This window comes from Sciurus vulgaris (genome assembly GCF_902686455.1).
Source record: "Sciurus vulgaris genome assembly, chromosome: 1".
Lineage (NCBI taxonomy): Eukaryota > Metazoa > Chordata > Mammalia > Rodentia > Sciuridae > Sciurus > Sciurus vulgaris.
This window is the reverse complement of record NC_136461.1, coordinates 189,687,935-189,704,792: the sequence shown is the minus strand read 5'-3', so window position 1 is coordinate 189,704,792 and position 16,858 is coordinate 189,687,935. Positions and strand designations below refer to the sequence as shown.

At 38.7% G+C, this 16,858-nt stretch overlaps 1 protein-coding gene across 1 annotated transcript; it reads right to left on the bottom strand.

Moving 5' to 3' along the window:
* Positions 1-379: 379 nt before the first annotated feature.
* AARD (alanine and arginine rich domain containing protein) lies at positions 380-6,322 on the bottom strand. Its single transcript, XM_079143636.1, has 2 exons — positions 5,454-6,322; positions 380-1,889 (listed from the first exon to the last, which is right to left on the bottom strand). The coding sequence occupies exons 1-2, from the start codon at positions 5,766-5,768 to the stop codon at positions 1,722-1,724; spliced, it is 483 nt and encodes a 160-aa protein (XP_078999762.1). The 5' UTR covers positions 5,769-6,322; the 3' UTR covers positions 380-1,721.
* Positions 6,323-16,858: the final 10,536 nt, after the last annotated feature.

The following is a 16,858-nucleotide window of genomic DNA, read 5'->3' as shown; positions in this document are numbered from 1 at the left end:
AAAGAAATACAACAATAACAACAACAACAAAGATCATGAGGAACTCATTCCTCTCAAATTCTATAAAATTAAAAGGTGCTGGGCATGGTGGTGCATGCCTATAATCCCTGCAGCTGGAGAGGCTGAGGCAAGAGAACACAAGTTCAAAGCCAGCCTCAGCAAGTTAGCCAGGTCCTAAGCAACTTAGCAAGACCCCGATTCAAAATTTAAAATATATATATATATAGAAGAGCTGGGGGTGTGATTCAGTGGTTAAGTGCCTCTGGGCTCAATTCCCAATACTACTACTACTACTACTACTACTAATAATAATAATAATAATAATGAAGAAACACATAGTAAAACTATTTTTACGATTATAATTTTCAAATATCACTGTGTACATTCGTAAGTCAAGGACTCATAATAGCTCAGTCCTGCAGAGGGAAGAAGTCTCAACAGGCTAGAATAATTTACATATTGTGGAAAAAAGTTAAAGACAAACAAACCAGATATTCTCAAATCCTCACACGTAGAAAACAACTTTGTTTTTCTCTTACTTTCATGTTTGGGGGTTTTGGTGCTAGGGGTTAAACCAGAGCCTCATACATGCGCATGCTATTCCACTGAGCTACACCTCCAACCCCAGCATTCATTTTAAAAAGAGAAAGACCACATCCCTTACTTTTGTGTTCAAGAGCAATTTTATTTTAATTAAGCATTAGAAGTAAATAGATTGTTATAAATTAATGTTTACTTTTAGAAATAACCATTAAAAATATCAATTAGGCCTGCAACTATTTTTTATTGTTTAATTTTAGCAATAAAAAGAGCACTTTTAGGGTACATTTAGATATTCTAATGCAACAATAACAACTATTTTAACTACTAAAAACTAAACAAAAGAATTGCATTAGTTAGGGAACTTTTTGTATACACGTCATGAAACTCCAACTTGAATCAACTTGAGTAAAAGGATAGTTTATGAAAAGGAAGAAACATAGGAAATCTGTTTTGAAATATAATTTTGAGTATAATTGAGAGTATTTCATGTATCTAAAGGACAGCAAGCATGATCTCAGGGACAAGGAACACAACAGTCTCCCTCTCCTTTTGAGCTCAGTGGTTCAGTTTCAACCCCCGTCTATGAAGTCTAGGCTTTCTAGCTTGGTGACCACAGTAGCCTCAAAGTTCCTTGTCCCATAGATTCAGGGAATAATTATCCTCTCCCTTTGCACCAGTTTGAAAAAATCCTGGGACAACCTGGTCTGCTTCCCTTGATCTGCACGACAATATCCAAGAAGATGGGACATTCTCAATGGCAAACCACCAGAAGGGCATGGTCAGATTGCAGGAAGAAGCAATTCTTCAAAAAGAGGGGAGCACAGAATATCAAACAGGCTACTGGGCTACATACCAAGAATAAATAATAAAGCAAGACAAAAACAAGCAACAAGTTCAGGCAAAACCCCAAAAGGAAGATAACAAAAGAGGCAAGATTAGAAGCTGGTTAAGGTATCTGTGAGATTTTCCTCATTTTCTTCCCCCTTCTTGTGGAAAACAGGCCAAACAATGAATAAATATTTTTGGAACTTATTAAGGCACCATTTTTCTCTGTCCCCTCTCTTTGATGTTTTTGGCATCCAAATTTTTTGTCTACAAATTGTCCTCAGAGCTCATACCAAGCATACATAATGTTACTGTTAGAATCATTTCGGCATTATCTATGTTATGTTAAGGGTTCAGATTTTCAAGTGAGCACTTTCATGCTCCTGATTCACAGCATTATCTTCTACGGATTGAGATTCTGATGCAATTTCCAGTTCATGCTCTGTTTTCAGTTGCTGCATTTTCGTGTTTAAATCCAGTAAAGTTCTGGCCAGCTGATGGTTTTGAAAACGCATTTCCAGCTAAAATTTAAGAAAAAAAAATAAAGATTTTTATTAGCTTGAGATACAGATCAAATGAAACTGCTCTCAACTGCACAGGAGAAATAAGGAGTCTTTGGGAAAGGAGAATAAGATATCAAAAAAGATGTATTTCTCATCTTATTTTCACGTTCTGTTTGGCCTGGCTATAAAACTGACTTTCTATACGACAAGGTAAAATTCAGATATATAAATAGCTTTTGAAATGGCCTTGAAATGAAAACAAAAATAGCTGATGCACAAAGCTGTCCATATGAAAAATACCTGTGTACTGAAGGCTGGTTTCAAGCAATGGCATGTGATCCACGATGAAATCATTTATCTTTATGAGCTTTCCTAGCCACAAGATAACTGCTTAGGGCCATCTGAGTATACAGACTCTAGGCCCATTTACTTGATTACTTGTCATTTCAAGTTTTCAGGATTTTAAAGGGTCCCCCCGAAGAGCCAAAACATTTAACAATACCTTAGAGGCACATGTATGGTTATGTGTACTTACATAATCTAACACTTTTCACTCTAGAATGAAATCTGTTTTAGAGCAAGGCTGATTTATACCTCCTCCAGAGTTCATAAAGGTCCTCATGTGTTAAAAAATGTTTAAACTAGATCTCTAGGGCAGGTTAACCAGGAGGCAGTCCAACAAAGCTTAGTCCAACATAATCTTGTATTGTAATCAACTACTTGTGAATTTCTTCAATTAAGGTCTTGCTTTACACAGCTCCTGAGAAACTTGCTCTTCCTGTGTAAGATCTTCCATCAACTCATCAACATGACCAGGATGAACCAGGACACTGTGTAAGTAAAAAGTGAATACCGCATTGGTTGGTGGTCCCTACATAACTTGCAAAATAAAGCTATTGGAAAAAGTTATCTTTCCATTTTCCTCTAAGACATTTTTCTTCATTCTTCAACACCTGGAACCACTTCTCTGACAGCAAAAATTAATGAGGGATAAAGTAGATGGATGTCCAGCAAACAAACAGCAAAGGAACCACACAAAAACCCCTACCCCTGGGCTACTGGAAGCTTCAGTTCTCTCCAGGGGCTCAGAGCTTCTGTAATCCTGCCCTGTTTTTCCAACTTCTTTTTCTGACACTCTTTCCCATGCCAGTTCCCACTGCCATCCCCAGGAAATGACATGCAGAGCTTCACCTCCTTCTGAACCTTTGGTTAAGATGCTCTTTGCCATTTCTCTTTCCACTGGATGCAATCAAGTGCCAACTCTTGCAATTGTGCAGACAGACACGACTGGCCCTCCACTGCTGCCCCAGCATTCTGTACACATGCTCTGGCAACACAAACCAGCCCAGACTGATGATGCTGAGGGCAGAGTGCGTCTTGTTCAGGACTATGTCCCCAACTCTGGGGGTACTGCACCCTCTGTGCTTGCTAAAAGACTAAGCGAATGAAGGGATAAGTGAATGAACTGATGGACAGCCATCCTCAGCTTTCATGCCAAGAATCAGGGAGTAAAATTATTGATAATGGTTCACTCTCTAAATGAAGGATGTGTAATTCACACTGTTTAGGATATTCAAACACCAACGGTTTTTTAACTTTTCTTTCATCATGAACTCCTTTGAGAATCTGATGAAAGACATGAACCTGCTATAAGGAAAAAAATGTACTTTATGTGCCTAGAAAATTTTACATAGAATTTCAATATATAACACCAAAAGCTACTCACAGAACATAAACATCAATACATCCCACTAGGAAAAGTAAGTCAAACATGACTAAATTAACTGATCTTGTTCATCATGGTTTCTTTGGTTAATTCTACTCTAATATATGACGCATGTACTTATATGGATGGGTGTGTGTAGATTCTTATAGAAATCTAATTAATTGCTCATAATCAAAAACTACTTCTTCTAGTGGTGATGATACTAAGCTAAAATACCCCAGTTTATTTCTTCTTCTTCATAACCAGTCACACACATTGGCAAGATGGTTGGCCAAGATGTTGAACATGGTCTCTAAAGCAGGTACACAACATCCTGTAATGTATAGAATTCTGTGGTTCTTTTCCATAAAAACCTTGATTTTTTTTTATATGTAGGTATTTGTTCTTTTTTACACAGTCAATAATAATAATTATCACAATAAGAAGAGCCAACGAATAGGGCCTGTGGTCTAGGCACTTCATATAATATTGCCTCATATAATTCTTACAGTAATCCTATGAGATTATTATCTTCATTTTACAGGTGAATTAATGAACCCAAACTTACTAATTAACATTCCCAAAGTGGCAGGGACAGCAAATGTTAGCAAAGTCCATAAATGCTAATACTGGGATATGAACCCTCATCTACTTGGAATTTTCTTCCCTATCTTCTACCCACTGACTATACATTACTTGGCAAAAACTCCTACTGGTGGAACAACTTGCTTGAATGTTGTTAAAAAGGTCTCTCAGAGTTTCTTCTATATAATTTTCTCATTGGATTTAAATATGAGTCAGCTGAGCTGCAGGGAGGGGTAGTGGCATACTCTAGGTGGTAGGTACAGAAATGGCTGGGCCTCAGCTTTAGGGTTTAGCCTCCCTAATGAGGTGTCTCCCCTATTTAGCTACTTAGACTCACTGATAAGATCCTGGACGAAAACCAGGTGTTTCTTCAACATCACTGTATTCATATAATGCATCCTTTGTCAGATTCGAGTTATTAACATGGTAAAATTAGATTTACTACCATATTGCCCTTCTTAAATCCAGAAAGGAGACAGAATTACGTTGAGGTTTTTAATCAGACAATTTACTAATGTTTAACCATCAGTTCTAAAGTATTGGTTATTGGTATTTACTGTAGAAGAGAAATTTTCAGGTCAAATCTCCGTTTAACACAATTCACAGGCAGCACCGTTTCAGAGCCATGAATTGCTTTGATTTATGCTGTCCTTTTCTAACTGTCTAATTTAGAGGGTTTTTTAATTTTAAAAAAAAAGGCACTCATATAAAAATATTTACATATACTTGCTCCTGTGGAACACTCAGTCCTAACCTGTCTAAGGTTCAAAAGCTACACTTTTACAAAACACCTTACCATTTCCAGTCTTCTGGATCCTTACCAAGATGTAAAATAAGAGTATCATGTGGGATATAAGGGAAGAGATGCTAATGAGCTCAGTCCATCTATCCCAGAATTTATTTCATTGAAATTTCCTCCACCACAGTTCAAATATACCCATGTCAAGAATTTCCTATTGTGTATTTTTCATACAGTAGAAAAATATAGAAACAGGTTGTGGAAGAACAACTGGGGTCATGGGCAAATGACTAGCAGACTAGGCCCTGCAGACTAGGCCTAGCAGACTAGGCCTAGCAGATGTTACTGGGGTGCTGGCCATAAAACCCCTGTATCTGGACACGAGCGGGCGCCCTGGGAAGACCAAGGACAGCGGCCAACTCTCCCTCTCTGGGAACAACTCGGGTGGGTGTCCGGGTCCTCTGGTAGGCTACGCAGCCAGCGGCTCTGGAGCCGGAGCAGAAGACCCACGCGATGACTGCCCAAGAGCCGGCCGCCCAGCCCGCGCGCTCACCAGCTCTGCGCGCAGCCGGCCCAGTGCGCTCTCGACGCGCGCCCGACTCTGCTCCTCCAGCGCGGCCGCCTCCGCTGCCGCCTCCGCCGCCGAGGCGGCCTCCCGAGCGCGCCGCGAGCCCCAGCGCGCCACAGTCCGCTGCAAGGCGCGCATCAGCCGCCGCCGCAGGTCCTCCAGCAGCGGGTTAGCAGCCGGAGCCTCTTCCTGGGCAGTCCCCGGAACCAAGGGTTGGCGACCACAGTTGAGCTCTGCTGGTGACTCCATGGGGCTTCCGGAAAATTCTCTATCTGCCGAGACCGTAGTCCCGGAGCCCATCGCGGAGATGCCGAGTCCCCCTCCTCCAGCGCTTTTGCTGGCAATTTGTTTGCAAGTTTGAGCTTTAGGGCGGGTCAGGACAGGGGCGGAGGCAATGAACAGTACCCGCAAGACCCCTGGAGAAGCAGGACGATCTCACTGCTCAGCCACTCAGAGAGGGCCCTTTGTTCCCAGTCCTGTCTCTGTTTTTTTCTCCTTCTTTTGCAACAAAGAAAGGAGAGTGGGTCATTGTTTCTTGCTCTGTGGAGAGTCTTTCTATAGAGGAGGCCTGAAGACTGAGCAGTCCACATAGGTGGAAGATGAGAAGACAATATTCTGACACGAAGCCTTCCCAGGTGCCTTCATATTGACTACTGCGTTCCTTTAAACCACTTTCTGCCTTTCCATCTGTCAAGCACCGTGCCAAGTGTTGGGGATGTAAAGGCTAATTATTAGACCCTTAATTCTCCCCAGGTATCGTGGTCAAGGGGGTGGAGCTTGACCCGGTGTTGGAGTTAGAAAGAACAGGCTTTCTACAAATCCAAGGACTCCTGCTGGGGATTCTGAAACTCGGTTCTTTTTTCTGTAGGTGACTCCCTGCTACCATGTCCACGTTTAGAACAAAGTTCAAATGAAACACAGAAACTCCCTTTATCCCAAAGCATATACTTTGATAATTCCCAATTCAATGTAATCATGTGCCAGTATTACACTCTTACCAAAGAACATATCCGACTGCCTCTTTTTGATCTAGTAGAGAATTTCAGAAAAGAAATAAATAATCAAAACTTCTGTGTTATCATAGACTGCAAAAACTAAATAAAAAAAATAAGCAGTGATAGAGATGCTCACTTGAGACTCTCACATTACAGTTACTCCTTCAATTAAGTTGTACAAATTACCTGTAAGGTTTCAGGGTTTCTGGTAAACCCCAAAGGCAGTAAGAGCTCATTTTTATTAATGCTTACTATATGGCATGTGCTTTCTGTGCATTAACCCATTTAACCTTCACAATAGTCCTTTGAGGTAAGTGCTATTAGTTTCTGTATTTTCCCAATGAAGAAACTAAGCAAGAAGTTAAAATGTACACTAAAGATCACCAAGCTGCTAGGTGGTCCACTGGGGATCTGCAGGAAGGCTGGCTTGTGCTCCAATATATCCTGGATATGCCCAGCATCCCAAAGAGGAAGGAAAATGGCTTGATTTTTTGTTGCATGAGTGAGTAAATGAGTGAGTGCTCAAAATATTGTGCTCATAACATTCAGCTCTCCTTTAGTCTTTAGTCTCCAATGGAAGGAATATGGGTTACCAGATCTCTGCAGATAACCTGACAAATTCAACACCTCACTACAGTGAAATGCTTATCATTGTACATTGTTTAATAAAGATTTGAAAATGTGTTCTCTTGGTAGAGGTTAGGAATTCTATATGATTTACCCATTTGCTAGCAGAGTATAATGTCAGGGGTTTGGTTTTGAATAATAGGTTGACAGCGCTTGAAAACCAGTGCTACTCAATAAACAATATAAATGCTTAAAATGTGTTTCCTGCTGTGTTTTTTCACTTGTATTTCCTGATCATTTACTTCACCAGAATGGCGTAGGTCCAGTACATGTGAGGGAGATACAGTGATGAGTAGAATATAGAGCTTAGAGCTAGGAAGCAAATTCGCTCATTCATTCAACAGTATTGATTCAATGTCTTATTATATACCAAAGATTACACATGATGCTCTGGCTACAATGATAAACCAAGGGACAAAATTGTATTTTAAAATAAATTGATTTTACCACAAATTAATAATTTCTTTCCATAGAGTGATTTTTCAGCTGGGATGCATCTCGAATTTTATGACAATATTTTTTTTTCATTGTGGTTCTGATTTGATTGTTTTCTGGGCTGAGAAGAAGCTCTTTGGTTTGATGTACTCTCACATGTCCATTTCTCTTTTTGTTTCCTGTGATTTGGGGGTCTTGTCCAAAACATCCTTGCTGGTCTCAATGTCCTGAAACATTTCCTCTATGTTTTCTTCTAGTAGTTTCATAGTGTTAAGTCTGACATTTAAGTCTTTGATACATTTTTAATTTATTTTTGTAAATGGTAAGAGATATGGGTGACTTTGACTCTTCTTGATTTTTAAAAAACATATAACTCTTTAAAGAAAAATTTAACATTCTGTGTGGGGGTTTTTGGAGGGGTTGTATTTTTTGTCTCTGGTGCCCCTCTTTTCCCTCCCCCCTCCTATCTTTCCTATTCCCCTTCCTCTACTAATGTTCCTTCTACTCATTTACTTACTTATTTGTCTTATGTGGTTTATGATGAATTTCAATGTAATATATGTGGCAAATATATCCTAAATGTTGGGAACAAAGAGGTGTACATTTTATGTAAAATGTTGTATGGTATTAGCTCTAAATACACTGAAAAATATTAAAAGCAATATTAAAAGCACATTTTTAAGCCTTGAGCAATCCCTAAAAATAATGCAAACAGGTACAGCTAAAAAGCCAAACTAAAATATCTTCCTAAAATGTTAAGATAATCCAATAAATAGTTGGACTGGAGATACAGAGATAAAACACAAAGGTGACAAACACACAATACTAAAATGGAAAATCTAATTAGATCACATCGAAATTACTTTAAATATTAATGCACTAAATACTCCAACTAAAAGTCAGAGATATTCAACAAGATCATTAAAAGTGGGGACAAAATAAATTCTTTTTCAAGGAGATGTACTTTAAATATAAAAATTGTCTTTTAAAAATGGACAACATGAATCAGATATGTCATCCCACGTGAAACAAACAAATGCAAAATGTGTGAAACAATAGACTTCAAAACACCAACATTAGGTAATGAAGGACAATAATCCCTGAAAGAATGTTCTCCCATCTTTCTCAGTCTTATTTGCTGGTTCTGGTCATTCCTCTGGACTCCCCAGGCTCTGTCCTTGGATCTCTTTTCTTTCTCTCCCTTCACTGTGAAATGTTTCATCTCATTCCATGACTTTTATTACCATCTATATGCTATATTGAAACCTCAAATTTTTACTTGTAGATCAGACCTTTCTTCTAAATTCATCTTTTTTTTTTTTTATTGTAAACAAATGGGATACATGTTGTTTCTCTGCTAAATTCATCTTTACTTGGATGTCCAACTTTTAAAATTTTGAAATCTTGATTCCGCACCTCCCTTAATCTACTTTTTATAACCTCCCTGAGAGGCCGTGGGGAAGAGGAAGAGGGAGGAGGAGTTAGGGAGCTGAAACCAACATGGACTATCAGGTGAGTTAATGCAATTCTCTGAGTGACTTCAAAATGATAAGTTGGGGCTGCATACAGAGCGCACACTACGCTCTGATGAATAAATAAGTAACTCCTACTCTTGCACCATGTTCCTCAATGCACTCGTGCAATGTGAGTCACATGACTCACTGACAAGTCAGTCACATCATCAACCCCAGGTCCAACAAGCTGACTTGTCTGAGTCCAGGTCTCTCAGCTGACTTTCTGAATTATGTAAAACCCAGAATTATGTGGCCTGTATGTCTGTGCCTCCCTTCCTAAAGACAGCATCTGGGTTTTAATTCCATTCTCATCATCTCCAGAATCTAGCACAATGCTGGCATAGAAACAAACACAATAAATAAAATTGATAAAATTAATCAATAAATAGATGAATACAGCAAGAGAGAAAGCAACTAACAGTCACAGAGAACCTCTTAGGAGGGAGGGAGAGAAATGACAGCTGGATGATAGAAAGAGAGAGAGATGCAGTTAAAGATTCAGATATAGCAATCACTCTGGATAGAGATATAGATATAGTATAGATTCATATATAAGTAGGACCATAATTTATTTAATCCTCCCAAAAACTCTATGTATTAGTTGTTCCTTTTTTCTAGTAGGCAAGGAAATGCCAGAGATAGAACTGGATTCCAGATCTACCTGGCTACAAGGGTCATGCTATTTCCCCTATACCACACCAGACAACATACAGTTGCTAAAGTAGCATTGTTCCCTTTGTTCTAGTATCCTGGTGAATCCTCCCCTAGCCTAAGCGCCATCCTGCTTCCACACTTAGATTTTTTTTATTTGTTGTTTTTTAGATATACAAGACAGTATGGTATATTCTGACATATTATATATACATGGAGAGCAACCCTTTTCAGTTTTGATCCCATTCTTGTGGTTGTACATGATGTGGAGTTACAGTGGTCATGTATTCATACATGACCATAGAAAAGTTATGTTGGATTCATTCTACTGTCTTTCCTATTCCCATCCCCCTCCCTTCCCTTTATTCCCCTTTGTCTAATCCAGTGAACTTCTATACTTTCCTTCCCTACCCTCCCTTGTTCTGGGTTAACATTCACATATCAGAGAGAACATTCAACCTTTGGTTTTTTTGAGATTGGCTTATTTCACTTAGCATAATAGTCTCCAGTTTCATCCATTTACTGGCAAATGCCAAAATTTCATTCTTCTTTATGGCTGAGTAATATTCTGGTGTGTGTGTGTGTGTGTGGGTGGGTGGGTGTGTGTGGTATGTTTATTTATCACATTTTCTTTATCCATTCATCTATTGAAGGGCACCTAGGTTAGTTCCAAGCTTAGCTGTTGTGAATTGAGCTGCTATAAACAGCTCAATTTGATGTGGCTGCATCACTGAAGTATGCTAATTTTAAGTACTTTGGGTATAAGCTGAGGAGGAGTGGGATAACTGGTCAAGCGGTGGTTCCGTTTCAAGTTTTCTAAGGAATCTCCATACTACTTTCCAGAGTGGTTGCACCAATTTGCAATCCCACCAGAAATATACAAGTGAACATTTTTCCACACATCCTCACCAACATTTATTGTTGCCTATATTCTTGATAATTGCCATTCTGACTGGAGTGAGATAGAATCTCAGGGTAGTTTTAATTTGCATTTCTATAACATTTTTTCATGTATTTTATGACCATTCATACTTCATCTGTGAGGTGCCTATTCAGTTCCACCCTTACATTTTAAGGCCACCTTCTCTCAGTTCTTTTGAATGCCAGAAGGATATTGGATGCATACATCATGGATCCTAATTCATACAGAAAAGCATTCAAACAAAAGTCTGAAATCAATATGCAAAAGTCTAATCTCATCTCCAAATCTTCATACAGAAATTTATCAGTTAATATCTGCCTTTGTCTCAGTTCACTTCTACCTCACTCAACTAACACATCCAGTCATCTCTACAAATTTTCCTGCCATTCACCTTTTCTTGGGAAACCTAGACCCCAATTCTTTTAAGTGGCTGATAGGTGTGCCTCAGAAGCCTTAGCTCTAATGTCACTTCTTTTTTTCCTCTTCAGCAACTACTCAGAAAAATTATTCTTTTAAACAATGGGCTTTAAAACACAGATATGTTCCCTCTGCAAACAGAATGTTCCTGAGTGCTCTTTACCAAACAACAACAGAAAAATTAAGTATTTTTCTAGACTTGAAAGATTTTCTTTATAAGCTTAAGATAAATATCTGTAATATTTTATGTGAACAGCTTAGTAGTGGTTGGGCCAATTGGAAATCTGTGGGGAATGTGGTCATTTCATTTTCTAGTTAATCAGCAAAACTTCCTCTTTGGTTGTGGAATATCCAAAAGGTAGTCACTGTTTTCCTAACAATTTGCCAGAACTTGGGTTCAAAGGCTCTTGTCACATCCCAGCTTCACCCCTTGCTAGTCATGTGGCTTTGCAAAAGCTCTCTGGGTCAATTTGTTGATAAGTAAAATAAGAATAATCTTTTCTTCTTCCAACAGATGCTGGGTAGATTAAATAAAACACCCAGGAGCTCACTGGGCCAATTTCATAACAACTCACATATACTAATTTTTGTTGTTATTCTTTTTAGTTATACATGACAATAGAATGTATTTTGACATATCATACATACATAGAGTATAACTTCCCATTCTTGTGCTTGTACATGATGTGGAGTTATAATGGTCATGTATTCATATATGAACATAGGAAAGTAATATCTAATTCATTCTACTGTCTTTCCCATTCCCATTCCTCCTCCCTTCCCCTTATTCCTCCCTGGCCAATTTGGTGAACCTCCACTGCTCCCTCCCTACCACCTATTGTGAGTCACCATTCACATATCAGAGAGAACATTTGGTCTTTGGTTTTTGGGGACTGGCTTATTTCACTTAGCATAATAGTTTCCAGTTCCATCTATTTACTGGCAAATGCCAAAATTTCATTCTTCTTTATGACTGAGTAATAGTCTGGTGTGTGTGTGTGTGTGTGTGTGTGTAACATTTTCTTTATCCATTCATCTGTTGAAGGGCACCCACGCTGGGCACCCACGCTGGTTCCATAGTTTGGCCATTGTGAATTCAGCTGCTATAAACATTGACATTGCGCGTCACTGTAGTGTGCTGATTTTAAGTCCTTTGGGTATAAGCTGAGGAGTGAGATAACCACCATCAAATGGTGGTTCCATTCCAAGTTTTCTAAAGAATCTCCATACTACTTTCCAGAGTGGTTGCACCAATTTGCAGTCCCATCAGCATTGTATAGTGTGTCTTTTCCCCCATAACCTCTCCAACAACAAATGCTATTCTTGGTATATAATGGACATGATCAAGGTTCTTGCCATCAAGATATGTTACTGAACACTGCATCCATAGACATCATTGAGCTGTGTATCTAAGATACTGAAGAATTGGTTTTAGGATGGCAGGAGAAACTCAGTCAGGTCTGAACTACAGAAGCGATACCAAGATAGCCAGTGTCCATTCCAGTGGATTGGATGATGATATTAAACTGCCAGTGACCAGGTAGAACCAATATAATAATCTCCATCATATCCTTTAGTGCATGTGGTGGGCTGTGTTATTGCTTAAAACGTTCTCTGCCTCTCTTGGTGGGACGGTTATTTTCTCTACTCCACTGAACTCAGGCTGGGCTGTGAAATTTGCTTAAGACAATGAACTGTGAGCAAAGGGACATGTGCCATTGGCCAGCAAACACTTTAGCTGCCATCACACAATCCACACCTTCTCTTCTCCAGCAGCATGTCAAGAAAGACAGCCCCTACATACAGAGTCTTGAGACAAAGACATCATGGAGAAGAAAGGAAGCTGGCCCATCATGCCTGTACAACTTGAGCAAGAAATAAACTTTCGTAGTAATCCATGGATATTAGTATGTTTGCTTTTTTGAAAATCCTGATATCTGATTCTCCCTCTGATCTCTCTCTTTTCCCTATAAATAGAGTGTAGAAATAAGAATGCAGAAGACAGTAAGTTCTGGTCAATTGAAGTTTTACTGAATCATTACTGCAAAGAGATGTATAAAAGCTTATTTGCCTCAAACAAGGAAACTCTAATTATTAAAAGGTACAAATACATTCTAGTAACTGTCCAAATACATTTGCTCTTTCATTAGATGAATTATGAAAGTCAAATTAAGACATGTAGATAACATAAACAGACTTTATTGACAGAATATATAAAAATTCATTTGTGGATACTGTATAATTTTAGACTGCCAATTTACAGTCCAAGAAGACCATTGCTGCTTGCTTCCATACCAAATTTAAAAGACTAGGTGACTTTTAATGCAGTTTTTATTGCTTATCTTATCTTCATGCTCTTCGTCTTGAAGACATTTCAATTACAGCCTTCTAAGATTCAACAGAAACTGGCATTCTCTAAATGTAGAAACTAAAAATCTTATGGCACTTTTCTGGAAGCCTTTTGTGTACTGTGATATTCAAGAGTTTTGAGAAATAGAATGGATGTCAAATTTGTCTAAACAGCAACTTTGATACCCATTCTAATAAATATACTTATATTGTAACTTACAAGGAATATGTTATTTTCTTTGACAACTTCAATTCTAAAATTTCTACATACTCTGAAAGCAATGTCTTCTGGGGAACATAGTCATCTTATTTTATTATTGAACTTTTTTATTAAAACTGAAATATCATCCATAGTCAATCAGCCCATATTTGTTGAACTGTGCTATGCACAACCAAGCTGAGGAATATGTCAGCAAATGCATTCCTTTTGCAACTGATAACATGCATTAAAATTTAAAAGGTGATAATTGCCCCCCAAAAATTATAGTAGGCAACCTCAAAAATGGTCCCCAATGACCTCTGCCTGGATCTGGTAGACTAGTTCCAATGAGAGTAGCAAAAGGGATGGAATGGGGTGTTATTTTTGAGATTGGGTCACAAAAAAGATTCAGTTTCATCTTGTTCATTCTCTTATTTTTAATACTTTTTTAGTTGTCAATGATCTTTATTTCATTTATTTATTTATATGTGGTGCTGAGAATCAACCCAGTGCCTCACACATGCCAGGCAAGCACTCTACCACTGAGCCACAACCCAGCTCCATTTTCACTGTCTCTTGCTGCTTTCTTGTTTACTTATTCTGAAACACACCAGCTGCTATGCCATGAGCTATCCTCTGGAGAAGCCTCTGTAGCAGGAACAGAGGGAGGTTCCTGGCCAGCAGCCAGTGAGGAATCAAAGCCATCATTCCAGCAGCCCATAAGGATCTGAATCCTGGCTCAACCAGATGAGTAAGCTTAGCTGGCAATTGTCCCCCAGTGGAGCCTTCAGATATTACCACAGTCCCACTCAATAACTTGATTGCATTCTCCTGAGAGACCTTGAGACAGAGGACCCAGCTAAGCTCACCAAGATTCCTGAACATAGGAATTTTGACATAATAGACGTTTGTTACTTAAACTTCTAAGTTTGGATAAGTTGTTCCACAGCAAGAAATAACTAATACATAGCCTGCTTAAGTACCAAAAATATTCTCTTCTTTTATGGTAAACAAATAAATACTTCTTTAGGTCCTACTATAAACCAAGACTACAAATGGAATATAAAAATATGTGGATCTACTCCTTGCCCTCAAGGATTTCAAAGTCTAGCAAGGGAGCAGACATGCTGGCAACTGCATTATGACATACAGTGTTCTACAACCTGATCGACAACCCCATGTGAAGACAGGTTGCAACCGCTTCTCTTCCACTGACATGCACTGCTGGCCATTCCTCCATGCTTACTGTGGCCTCTGGCCCACTGTTCTCTTCCTGTGTATCTCTAGGGTTCTCAAGTGACTGCAAATTCCACTTCATAATTCATTCAGGAGTCCCTCCTAATAATGGTAGGCAAACTGGTAAGCAACTTCAGGTTAAGAAATGTCATTATCTTGTACACAACCCAAAACACATCCACTGGCACATACCAGGTGACCCTCAACTGCCCATTTAATCTAAACTGAAGGATACATTTGGTTCCCTATATTTTCCTGACCTTCTGACATTTGTTTTTTCACTTCAACAATCTACTTACATAAGCCATATGAGAGTTTATCACTGTCCAGAATTATGATTCTGAAAGGCCAAATTCTGAAAATCTACTCTCATTCTTTCTATCTATAATTCACTTCAACCCCTCAATTAAAAAGAAACTCCCTCCTTCCTCTTTTTTTCTCCTTTTCCTGCCAGATCCCTGTGGTACATTATGTCATCTCGTCCACTTCACACCCTATGGCGTTCTATCCAGCTGCCTTTCTGCCAGCCCCACCGGTCAACCCCAACCTCACTGGTCAACCCCAACCCCACGGTGACCTGCCTCCCCATCGTCTTCTCTCCTACTCCCCAGGGTCAAGTGCTTCCACCTCTTCACATCACCAACGATCTCTCAGCTCATTCCTCCATGGTCACTACAAATCTTCCACAAAACACGTCTGGATTCTGACCACCACTTTCCTGCACAAAAACATTTCCTTTCTACTTCAGTGAGAAAATAGTTAACTGTTAACATCCACAGACAGGTGCTGGTCCAGGTTACTCTGAATCTTCACACCAACCCTAGGAGGTCAGTACCAAACTTTACAGCATTTTGTAGAGCAGCAGCTGAGTCACAGAGAGATTAATTAACTGCCTGGACCATAACCCTCAAATGCCTTGGAGTAATAAGTTACACAATGTCTGTGCTCTCAGTCACAGACTACCTGGCCTAAGATGGGCAAGTGGGACACGCTCAATGTATCCTATCCTTCTTTCACATCAGTATCTCAACCTATTATTATGTTTTTTATTATTATTACCACCATGTCCAAAGTGTGGGGGAACCAGACTTAGAACCAAGTGTGAGGTATTTACTGCTTTGAGCAAGAACAGAAAAAAAAAAAAATGGATGAATTTATAAATAATAAAAAATATACTCATAGAAGAGAATGAATACCTCAACCAGAGTTGAAATAGCTTACATAGAAAAATGAAGCAACTATCACAAAAAGAATAATGTTCAAGGCTGTTCACTGTAACACTCTTTGTTATAGTGAAAATGTAAACTATCAAAGTATCTATCAATAAATATGATAGATTGCTAAATATTCACTCAACTTCCATTTTATACTCCTTCCCTACTGACAGAATTCTAGTTGTTGATGGTGTCAATATGACATGCTGAGATACTGCATTTCCCTTAATTCCTTACAAAAAGGAATGGCTATGTGTTAAAATATGACAAATGAGATATAAGCAGAATTTATTACATAGGACTTGTATAAAAGTTCTTTGAAAAATGAACTGACTTCTCTGGCACAGAATTTTCATTCCTTTTCTTCCACGTCTTCCTTGACTGGGATGAATATTTGATTGCAGGAGCTCTAACAGCCACTTTGGGACCATGGTATGACCTTGAAGATTGGAACCATGCTCAATGTCACAACACTGAAATCAGTCAATCCCTGAAGATATCAGGGAGTCATAACACCAACTCTTATTATATGAGAAAGATAAAACTTCTAATATCTTTGTACTAATTTTTTTAGTGTCTGATACTTGCAGCCAAAAGTAATTCCTAATCAACAAAATGGAGAGAACTGTTTAATAAATTATGATATATTCCTAATTTAGAATTCCATAGACCCAATCTTTTCAAAAGATAAAATTTGACCTATGTTCTATCATGGTGAGAAATCCATAACATATTGTCCAGAGGTAAAAGTAATCTGTGAAGTTATCTGTAACATAGGATAGTTTTTTTTTTCCCCACAAATTATAGATAGACGTGTTTGCATATGTATTT

Excerpts from the sequence above, each read along its gene's own strand:
- AARD (XM_079143636.1), bottom strand. The coding sequence starts at position 5,768 with ATGGGCTCCGGGACTACGGTCTCGGCAGATAGAGAATTTTCCGGAAGC. Across the intron at positions 1,890-5,453 it reads GCCGGCTGCGCGCAGAGCTG|CTGGAAATGCGTTTTCAAAA; the intron begins GTGAGCGCGCGG and ends CTTAAATTTTAG.